The following is a 12,277-nucleotide window of genomic DNA, read 5'->3' on the forward strand; positions in this document are numbered from 1 at the left end:
TTTAATTCTTGGTAAACCGCTTATTACTAAAAGTAGATAAACATCTTTTGGTTTTTAAAAGATGAAGAACTCTAAGAAGAAACACGTATAATAAGCAACCCATTGGCTCGTTTAGTTAAATGATTCCCCATTAAAGATCTTGATAGAGTATACATAATAAAGAACAAATAAATACGAAAAAAAAAGTGAAAGAAAAGATTAATCATACAATGGGGAAACATTATCTTGTTGTATTTTTCACCTTCTCCTTGGTCATTTCGGTGCAATCAGTGCGTAATACAGCAAGCATCGACGACGAACTGTGAGTTAGCGATTATGATTCTTTGAAGCCATGATCATGCATTATATATTAGAAACAATCATAAAAAAAACCATCATGATTAATGAGTTTGCAAAAAACCTTGGATTTTTCTTTAATTAAGAAATTGTGTCACCCAACCAAAATCTTCATGTGTCACATCCTTGCATCATTGTGTAGCAGATTCATTATGTTGCGCTAGATTCTCATGAAGACCGTGTTTTGACTTGATGGGACCCCTACCGCAACAACATGAATTTCCTATGCCAATTTCAGAAAAGACGTGATGAATCTGTCGCATGAGAATGAATCTGCTATACGCGATATGGATTCATGTTACGCCAACATTTGTAAAGCTATTTTAGTCAAACTCGTTTGTAAGATAATCGTACAACTTCTTTTGTAGGCTTCAATTTTCGGAAGGTAACTTAACAAGGAGAGATCTAGCTGAATGTTCAGCAGTTTACATAATAGACAAGTGCTGGAGGTGCAAACCCGATTGGGATAAAAACCGACAAGCCTTAGCCGAATGTGCTGCTGGTTTTGCAAAGGGAACCACTGGCGGCAAGGGTGGTGAGCCCTATGTGGTCACAGATCCCACAGATGATGACGCTGCGAACCCGAAACAAGGCACCCTTCGAGCCGGTGTGGTCCAAAACAAACCTTTGTGGATCACCTTTGAGAAAGACATGGTGATCACATTAACACAAGAGCTTGTGATAAATAGTGACAAGACGATTGATGGTAGAGGTGCCAAAGTTGAGATCACTGGCACAGGTCTCACCCTCTACAACGTTAAAAATGTGATCATTCATGGGATTCACATTCATGACGTGAAAGAAGCACCCGGTGGCATGATTAAGAACTCAGACGGTCCGCCGGGCATGCGACAAAAGACCGACGGTGATGGTATATGTGTTACGGGTTCGACCCAGATATGGATTGACCATTGTAGCTTTAGTAAGGGTGTCGATGGGCTTATAGATGTCACTTTGAGAAGCACAGGCGTAACCATTTCCAACTCCAAGTTCACCCAACACCATAAAGTAATTAACAAACAAAACATATATCTAAACTACTGTTATATATATGTTTCGATATCACTTCAAAATCACATTTTATTAGCCATTTATAACTCGTGGCTTCATATTTTATACATATAAAGTTTTATATTTTATTAAAGTTGTAAATTCACAAAAAGTATTTTGTTTTACGTTATACATTATTTATGATGTCATTCAGTCCAACGACTCCAACCAATCAAATAGCAACCGGTTTGCTGTTTGATTCTTTTTCAAAAGCATTTATCAGAACTGATAAGTATTTGAGAGACCAATAAGGTTTAATGCTATATGTTTATTGATTTTTGGTACTTTACCATATGCTTAAATAGGCAATATTGCTCGGGGCAGATAATGCGCACGAAGAAGATAAAGCTATGCTAGCCACCGTGGCGTTCAACTTCTTTGGTGATGGATGTGACCAAAGAATGCCTAGATGCCGATTTGGATTCTTCCATATTGTGAACAACAACTACGATTCATGGGGAACGTATGCCATAGGTGGCAGTGCCGCCCCAACTATCCTCAGCCAAGGCAATCGGTTCAATGCCCCCGATGATAAAATTAAGAAAAATGTATTCTAGTTATATAACTACCTTCACTTTCAAGGGTGTTAAACCGAGCTAAGTGGGTGGGGTTCGCCAGGTTTGGTGTGAATCGGTTCGGATTATGGTTCGGAACCTGATGGGTAAACCGAATCAGTCAAGATATATAAAAAACTATTTTTAAAATATATAGTTTTAAGAAATAATGAAAATGGAATCTAACAATTATTAAATTAAAATACTTATTAGTGCTTTTTTATTTATAACAAATACGTATTGTTAATTCATTAATTTTTGGTTTTCCGCTTATTCTTCTTCTTCTTTTTTTATTTTCTTTATTTTATAAATCCCATAAACAAGATAAAACGCTTGGTCTTTTTTTAAGACGTAATTTTAATGGTAATATTTGTGTTAAGAAAAGCCCAAATCACTAAGCCACCAAAACCCAATCTTTTTGGCCGGTTCGGACATCCCACCCAGTCCGGTTTAGCCCAAAGACCGTAGTTACCGATTCGGCCTAGAATTATATTAAAACTGGCCGAACAAGACCGTGAACAACCCTAACATAATGGTTTTGAAGGTGTTGGCGAGGGCTGATGCAACAGAGGAAGAGTGGAAGACGTGGAATTGAAGATCAGAAAAAGACACTCTTTTAAACGGAGCAATCTTTTTGGCATCCGGGGTTGACCCGCCATTAACGCCGGAACAAACAGCCGGCATGATTGTCGCTGAACCAGGTGAATATGTACCTCAACTCACCAATGCCGCTGGGGCACTCTCGTGCATGATTGGACAACCTTGTTAATTTCTTTTAGTTTGCTATGAATAGAGGTGAAGGAAATGAACCATTACATGTAAAATAAGCTATTTTGTACTCTTAATTATAGTTAAACGTGTATATATACATTTGTCTTTAATTAGATGTGAATAGTTTCCCGTTTATATTGAAATACACTTTTAAGAGCACGTTTATGCTCATACATGGAAACCAAATGATACAATCTTCGTCTAAAGTAAGAGGAGTATGTTGTGTCTAGTTATCTGATATCAACACCACCCCCGGCCACAAACATGTTTATAACTTTTATTTTTCATATCATAACCAACTTTTACATAAAAGAAAAACCCAACACATCCCCGACTTGCCCTCGTCGTCCTTTGACAAGGACAACATCTAAAAATCCCACAAACAAGGTTGCACGATGATGGATCCATGAGGAATCCGTCCTCCAACGCCATATAAGATATCATGCTTGGCTTCACAACACCTTATTGCAGAGGCTATGATGAACAACATTTATTCATTCATGTTACACAAACATTGAAAAAAATAAGAAGAAAAATATAAAATATAATAAAACTCTTTTGTGTAGTTACATATTATGTAAATCTTAAGGGTTTGTAACATAGTGGAATAAGCTGTTGGAAAGTGTCATTTCTCAAGTGGTTGTGGATTATGTATACATTTAGTATAATATTAAATTCAAAGTTATTTCTTTTAAATGTTTATAAAAGGATTGAACGATGTCTTCAATGACTGTGTTGAATAATTATAACGGATGGCTTGAATGATTGTAACGGTTGTAGGAGAATTGAAGTATTGAACATGTAAAGGGCGTCGACAGTTAAGGGTACTAATATACCAGCGTCTCATAGAGAGATGATGCAGAAGATAAACGACGTTTATTTATCTGTATTATAATGTAATATAAATATGCTTAAGTGCAATAGAGAGATGATGCAGAAGATAAAAGACGTTTACTTATCTGTATGATAATGTAATACAAATATGCTTAAGTGCATGAGAGAAGTAGAGAAGTGTAAGAGATAATTTTAACCAATCATAACTTTTTTTAATTATTATATTTAATTAACTAAAAGGACATATTAGTAAAATTTTTAAATGTTTTATTTGGTAACTAATAAATTGTCTAGAAGGTTTCAAATTTATACATTTTTTAAATTGTTTATATCAGATTCAAAATTTTGTAATCTTTATTAAAAATATATATCTTTTTAATTCGTTTTTATCAAATTCAATATTTTGGAATATCGATCCTTAATTCAAAATGTTTCTAATATTAAGATATTGGTTTCTACTGTACAACATCATCGTCAACAAATTCAATTATTACACCTAACATCTCTAATTAGTAAACTTTTTTATTCAACCAGAGCATATTCACATACAACAAGTTTTATTCTACTAAACCTGTATATATTAGTTGTTCAAGAACAAATATTATGCAACCAATGAAAAACAAATATAAATATTCAAAATCCTAACAATATATTTAATTTTTCATTTTTTATATAATATAAACATGTCATTAATGTTTAAACGTCAAAACATATCAAATCTCATTCACCGAAATACAATAATATAAAAGAGACCATTACTTAGTGCCTAATTTAACTTTAAAAAAAATGTCAAAACAATGAATCTTCACTTAAACCTTAAAAAAAATTATCTAATCCGTATTCTCTTCCAAACTAAGGATCTTCATAATATCATCTCACATTGTGTTTATGTTGGCAAGCAAAATCCACGCCCGTGTATATTTTTCTTAAGCTTAATAGTTGTTGTCTGACTTAGCTGAATATTCTTTCTCAATTTCTTAGTGTTGCATCGTAGAGGTCTTCATGTGTTTTGTAAAAATTTTAGAGTCTTCTTTTCCTGGTGTAGCCCATCTTATCTTTAATTAGTTTAGTATTAAAATTTCAATAGCATTGGTCTATATAAACCAACATACCCATACACGGTGAAGTATTCCATACAATAAAATAATCCCTACATAATTAAATTGTAAGGCCTCAATCTCGGTGCCCTACATTGGTATTGGATTTACTCATAAACACAGTTCTAAATATCAGAATAAATTAAAACTTTTTACGGAATATATAACTTCAGCTTATGTTACATAATCATTCAATCTTTTCATAACAATAAAACCTTTGTCTTTAAACATAATATAAAAAAGTCAGATTAAAACATCACAAAATTCTTCTAAAGATGTCAACCTTTTCAGTCCAATGCCATGTGTCTTCGTTCAAGCTAGTTGCCTTAGCTTATTTATCTGCGTGCATACTAAAAGTCAGTTATGTTGAGTGAGTTCTAGTTAATCAGGTAACATACTTTACATTCACATATACGTGCCCGAAGGTACGCATTACATACTTAATATGTTTATCATTCTTCCATATATACATACTTTCATTCTTTCATACTTTCTTTCTTTAACATACACGGTACATTCATAACTATTCTTACATTATAAAGAGCATTTCGCCTTACATACTCGGATATTATTAGAGTCCGGTGTCCTTCATCATTGGATATTATTAGGGTCTGGTGCCCTCCCACTACTACATAAAGAGGTATTTGCCACCGATTTTTTGCTACGAAAAAATCGGTAGCAATTTGGCTACGAATTAGCTACATATTAGCTAGGGACACATTTTGCTACGATTTTGCTGCTAATATTCCGTTGCAAGAAAAAACCTGTAGAAAAATCCGTAGCAAACTTGAGATAAGAAGTATTATAAAAATTAGTTCATAAAAATCGGTAACAAAATTCGTAACAAACTTGAGAAAATAAGTATTATAAAAACTAAAATCTTAAAATTGGTAGCAAAATCCATAGCAAACTTGAGAAAATAAGTATCATAAAAATGAATCCTAAAAAACTTGTAGCAAAAATCCGTAGCAAAATAAAGAAAATTAATATTTAAAACTTTATAACATAAAGTTTAGTAAAATTCGTAGCAAATTTGAGAAAATAAAAATATTAACATAAAATTCATTACAAAATGTTAGGAAAAAAAACAAATTTATAACTAATTTTCCAAAATCTGTCACGTAGCAAAATAACATAGACCTTTGTCAACAACTATTCTTGTAAACCTGCGTTTGAATACCTTAACCAACTTGACATGCATAGTGAGATTGCGATAAAAAAAATAGTTCAGGATGCTTTAAAAAGAAATATATCATTTTTACCATAACGGAAAAAAACCAGTAATTCAATAATAGAAAAAACTAATTTACATAAAAAGGCATTTGTTGTGTATTTTTGCTACGAAAAAACCGGTCGCAATTTTTGCTATGATTAGCCAGGGACACATTTTGCTACAATTTTTCTATGAATATTCCGTTGCAAAAAGAAAAAAATCATAGCAAAATCCGTAAAAAACTTAAGAAAATAAGTATCTTAAAATGACTCCAAAAAGATGGTAGCAAAACTCATAGCAAATATGAGAAGATAAGTATTATATAAACGACTTTAAAAAATTGGTAGCCAAATCCATTGCAAACTAGAGAAAATATGTATTATGAAAATAACATCATAAAGTCGGTAGTAAAATCCATAGCAAACTTGAGAAAACACGTATCATATAAATGATTTCAAAAAATTGGTAGCAATATCCGTAGCAAAATCAAAAATTAAATATTTAGAGCCTCATAAAATAAACTATAGCGTAGATACTATCGATACCGACTGAAATCGCGTTGGTTCGCCGCCGTAATGTTCGGTGTTTTGTCTTTTTTTTTAATTTTATTATATTTTTTTGTGGCTTACTCGTTTATGTTTACGATTTAGTGCCGTTAATGCAAACTTTGTTATCTCAAACATTTATTTATGCATTTCACTTAATTAGGATAAATTAAGTGTGGCTTTTATTGCACAAACATTCACACAACGTAATTCAGGAATTACCGAATCACGCTAATCTGACCCCGAACGTTGGTGAAATATGAATATATATCTCGGGCATATGTTTATAAATTTATCTATGCGAAGTACATGCCAAATGATTATGTGTTTAGTTCATAGCTTGTTTCATGAAATTGCAATCCATTGCGTGTATGTTGTACGTGTTTGGCCTTTATAAATTAATTTTTAACACAAATATCGAGGCTTTATTTTATTAGCTTAGGTTAGTATTTTATTCATAATGTTTCGTGATGATCCGACTTGATGTTAAAATTTCTCATTTGAGTCAAAACTCGTTAAATAAAGAACTATTCATGTAAATGTTGATTAAAATAACATTAAAACTAAATCCCAACCCTAATCCCCCCACCCACCGTCGAAAATCTGCCTCCATACCTCTTTATCGATCCCAAACAACCAACATCTCGTAATCATCTTCAATCAACCTCAATTCTTGCAATTGGTGGTGTGCTCGAGTGATTCCCGTCATTCCTAACACTAGATGGTATGTTTTATGCATTGGTTTCATGTTTTTGATTAGTGAAGAAACACGAATCCACCCCTCAAGATCTAACAAGTTAGTCTAAGGGTAATGGCTAAGTATTCCCCATAATGGGTTATAATCCTTCTTGGCGCAGATGAATATATCCTGCAAAACAGAACACCGTGAGTTCGTTACGAGGAATGGGGGGATTCTCTTGTAACTACCCTCCGACATGAGAATCAGTACTTGGTAGTACAATAAAGTGTATTGAGAGAGAGTCGTAATATTGGATCCTGACTACCCTACCATTTGGAGATGCATTGGTATTTATAGCCGGAGGAGAGAGAGTGTGGCCAACTGCCTTGTCAGCCTTTTCACCAATTATATTCTCCACTCGTGCGGTTGTGGAGGTTGGTGGACATCATGGCCTTTTGTCCTGGACGTGTTGTACTATTTTGTACCGTCCTTTATGTGTTGTCCAATCCCCATTGGTTGGGTGATGTTCCCAATGTAAATTCTTCCTTCTTGTCCCATGCTGGTGTAAATATTTGCGCTACCATTAACGAGGTGTCGGGGAATGTTTATTATATTAGGCTATGGCTTTGGCGCCATGCAGCCCGGTCAGCGCATAGTCTGCCCACTTTTGCTAGGGTGTGGTTATTGCGCCAAGCCCTCCTCCTGGCGCATAATTTACCCTCCCATGGGGTGTTGTATTAACACTGATGGTGGGGTTAGTAACCTACCTCTATAATTAGTTATTGTAAAACCCTAGATGATGAATCTCTGTAATATTGATAATCTTGATGTTAATTGATAAATTAGAACCCTAAAGATTACATAAACATGCTATGGTTTGAGTTTTGATGTTCTCGTTTATTGTTTGGTCGGTAACTCGATGATAATTTATTTTTTTCGATCTATTCTTGTTTCCTTGATGTTCTAATTTGAGTCTAGTTTCCAGAAAGTTATTATTAGTAATTTTTAGACGAGTTTTGAATGGTTTTTATGATATTACAAAAACATGTGTCAAAACTGATGCGGGGAGTCGAGTTTTGGTCTGTTTTCTTGACATCGTAACTATTTTATAACAAGTCCAAATATGTTTTTTCCACTTCTGGAACTTCACATTTTGAGTTAAGATTTTAACACAATTGGTCTTGCTTGATTTGGATTAGTATTGTGGCTTAACCAACTCTAACACTTTTTGTTGCGCAATCTGCTGAACTGTTTGTATTTATCTGTAGTGATTGAATTATTTTGTTTTTTTTTTGTGTAAGATAAAATTATAATAAAAATATTTTGAGAAACCTAGTCCATTTATGTTACTGTTTTAAAAGTTTCATAATTTATTTTCTTGATTTGCTCAAGTAATAAAGTACACCTTTGCATGCTAAAATCTGTCTTGTGAATTCTGAATCTGCTAATGTGTTTTGTGATGAGATGCTTGTTTATTTGGTCAATACATGATTTATGAAACATGTTAAAACTAATTTTCACTTGTGACATTAGTATAATTACCAACCGGTCATCCAGTCAAACTTGTTGCATTGTGAGTAATTACATTTACTTTTTGGTTGTTGCTTATAAACTTATTGAATTGATGGGTTTCTTTGAATATGTTGTATGCCTTTTTTGATATAACAATTTCGATTTACCAGTTTGGCTATTACTTTCTTGACGAATTTTGATATTAATTCGTTATATAGGATATGACAACTTACATAATATGTTTTAAGTTTGTCTAAGTCACAAGCATAAATATTAGATCTCCTATCATCAGGTTTAATATTAGTAAAATGACACATGGTTGTTTTGTTTTACTTTGCTTTTCAGGTGCACTTACTACGAGTTGCCTCAACTTCAGGAGGTGTGTTTGTTGTTGTACGATTTAAAGGTACGACCAATTATAAAAGTCATTGTTTAGTTATGTTTTATAGCTTTCAAATATATATATATATGTTGATTTTTCGGATTAATATATATAATATAATGTAATTTGTATATCATCGAATGCTAATTTTTTAACTTATTATAGTTCTATTTGTAGTAGTGTGTCGATGTATATATTATGAATGGTAGTAAGGATAATTGTGGTGTCAAGTCTTGGGAGCCCAATCCTAGTATAGCTGCACATGATAAAGAGCGGAGTTGGAACGATAAGATAGCTGAGTTGGAGCGAGAATAAAGAGCAGGTTGGAACGAAAAACAGAAAAAAAATGTCGTGTTGAAGAAAATGAGAGGTTATATGCTAAAATAAATGAGAAACTTTAGCTATTGTCATGAAACCGGCTAGAAATATTTTCACCAAGTTAAGATATATAGGCTGATGTTGCAAAACTAAATTTCAGTTTTTATTGTAGTACTTTTGGATATTTTATGTTATTTTGTTTGGATTTTTATCTTTGATATGGTATTTTATAAAATATGAATATATTTTTTATTAGGAAAAGTGAAAAAGAATATTAAAATAATATTGAAAACTTCAATACAAAATCTATAGCTAAATCTGTAGCTAAAACCTTCATCAATCTGTTGCGAAAGCATGCAAATTTAAGTAGCTACATTCGTAGCAAAACTCAATCAAAATATGTAGCTAAATTTCATAGTAAAAACCATAGCCAATTCCCGTAGCCAAAGTTGTTGCTAAAAGTCGGTAGAAATTCTGTAATTTATGTAGTTATATATCATAGCTAAAAAAACGTAGCAAAAATTTGTAGCTATTTATTCGTAGCTAACAATCCGTAGCCAACAAATTTGTAGCAAAATCTGTAGCTAATGTAACTAAAATAACGACGCCTCTTTTGGTATCTAAGATCATAGCAAAAACTCGTAGCAATAAGTTAGCTACGAGAGTTGTACCTACAGACCAAGTCCATGGCAAATCTGGTAGCAAACCCTGTGTTGCTACAAATTTGCTACAGATTTGGCTGTAGCAAATACCTCTTTTTGTAGTAGTGTCCATACTCGGATATTATAAGGGTCCGGTGCCCTCCGTCCTCGGATATTATTAGGGTCTGGTGCCCTTCTTTTCATGCAACCATACCATCATACATTCCTTTCCTTACTTTCATATTTATGTAATTTCATACATACTATTAACATTTCCTGAATCATTCATAGATCATTCATACCACATTCATATATCATTCATACATCATTCATAACACATTTACATATCATACACTTACCACTTGAGGTAAGTGTATTAACTAATCACATCGAGTGTGCACACAACCCCAAAAACTTAACAAGGAAATGCGGCTAGAAACTCACCTGGATTCTGTTACGTTCAGAGCTAATCGTAATCCCCGTCCTTAGCTGTGCACGACTGACTGTAATAAGGCACATAAGTTAACTACAACTCTAGTGCTCGTTCGTGTCCTTGGCCCTTCTTTCTAGCTCTTTCTCATTTTAAACATTACCTTTCATTATAATTAGTTCCTTTTTCTTAGTGTATACGTCATATAAGTCCATACTCTTTGTTTACATACGTATACGCCGTATAGCTTTCTTTTATATTGAAATTCACCTAAGCCCGTATAAGTTTTTGGGCGTATAAGTTATCCCCAACGTTTAAGTCATTCTAGCGTATAAGTCCTTATAGCGTATAAGTCATTTCCACGTATAAGTCAGCGCATAAGTTATTACTCATAAGTTGTCCGTATAACTTATACGGCAACATAAGTTATGTGCTTGTATAAGTCCTTTGTGGACTTATACGCCATATAACTTATGCTTTCAGACATATGCGCTCATAGTTACATATGCGCTTCTACATATGCAGTCTTGCATACATATACGTTATACATACATATACGTCAAACATACATATACGGCCATACTTATGCGCTGCATGTGTTCAGATCAGATCGCATTTTGAGAGGTTTTCCTCGATTCTGGCGCCGTTAGCCACCATGGTTGGCCAGATTTTGATTGTTCATAACCCAGGTAGCTTCTGGGTCTCCAGATCCAAGCTAAAGTGGCCCTTATGCTCGTTTTTGGTTGATTAAACACCCAAATAAAGCTAGATCTAGATTCAAATGACTCACTCGACATCTCGGGGCTGCGGTGTCGGGTTACAAAATGTTGGGTCAGTTGAGATAATTGATTTCTTACCTTCGGTTAGTCTTGGATCATTTAATAGAATAGTGTAGAGAGTGTTTGGCTTAAGTGTGTGTTTTTTATGGTGTAGACTAAGGTGTAGAATGATGGAGATGAAAAGGATTTAGGGTTTAATGAGTATTTATACTCCCTAAGCCCATGGACCTTAAGCGCATCTTCATTCTAAGTCCATGATCTAATTCTATATATTTTAGCCCAACATCCTTTTATCTTTATTATTATTTTTCTATTAACTCAAATTAATTATTCCGACGTAATTAATATTTTAATATTATTCATGGAAATTTCGGGATGTTATAAAAATAGTCCTACACAGATTAACAATATGATCATGACATATAATCCTACACAGACTAATTATATGTACATATAATCCTACACATATACATACACGCGATTAAATATACGGTCATATAATCCTATGAATACACTAAAATACCCAAAGTTTCCACAAATTAACAGTATAAAAACATATGATATTGAATTTATTATACATAAAAACCTTATTATTTTTTCTACATAATCTATAGAAAATACCTACACAATTTTTAGTAGGGGTGAGCACGGTTCAGTTTGGTTATTGGGTGAAACCTAAACATAAACCTAAGCTATCGGTTATTTTAGAATACCAACAAATCGGTTATTCGATTATTCGGTTATTCAGTTATTTTCGGTTTCGGTTTAGGTTATTTTCGGTTTTTTTATTGTGAGTAGGCATTACAAAAAAAAAAAGAATTAAAAAAAATAGAGTACCTCATACATATTGAATTCAAAATACAAAAATAGGCACGTGTTATGTGGAACCAAACAAATACAAATTTGTTTAAGTAGAGTTTAAAATTCAACAACGTTCTTAATAAAAAAAAAACTAAAGGTTTCCAGAATCTCCATTTATTGTCTTATTCATCTTCAAAGGTTAGACCTCTTGATCATCTTCATAATCTTCATCACTATCAATGGCAGATTCTTTTGGGGTTTTGTTTCTGTTCATAACATCTTAAAAAAACACGTAGAAAACATAGGTTCGATTAATTGGTTCGGTTCGGTTTTTT

General features: G+C 33.2%; 1 protein-coding gene across 1 annotated transcript; it reads left to right on the top strand.

Moving 5' to 3' along the window:
* The first annotated feature begins 209 nt into the window (after positions 1–209).
* LOC143605446 (pectate lyase 2-like) lies at positions 210–9,288 on the top strand. Its single transcript, XM_077081549.1, has 6 exons — positions 210–301; positions 705–1,378; positions 1,482–1,579; positions 1,692–1,849; positions 8,937–8,997; positions 9,154–9,288. The coding sequence occupies exons 1-6, from the start codon at positions 210–212 to the stop codon at positions 9,286–9,288; spliced, it is 1,218 nt and encodes a 405-aa protein (XP_076937664.1).
* Positions 9,289–12,277: the final 2,989 nt, after the last annotated feature.

This window comes from Bidens hawaiensis, unplaced genomic scaffold (assembly GCF_021521415.1).
Source record: "Bidens hawaiensis isolate Kalapana, Puna unplaced genomic scaffold, B.hawaiensis_p1.1 tig00069441_1, whole genome shotgun sequence".
NCBI classification, from domain to species: Eukaryota; Viridiplantae; Streptophyta; class Magnoliopsida; order Asterales; family Asteraceae; genus Bidens; species Bidens hawaiensis.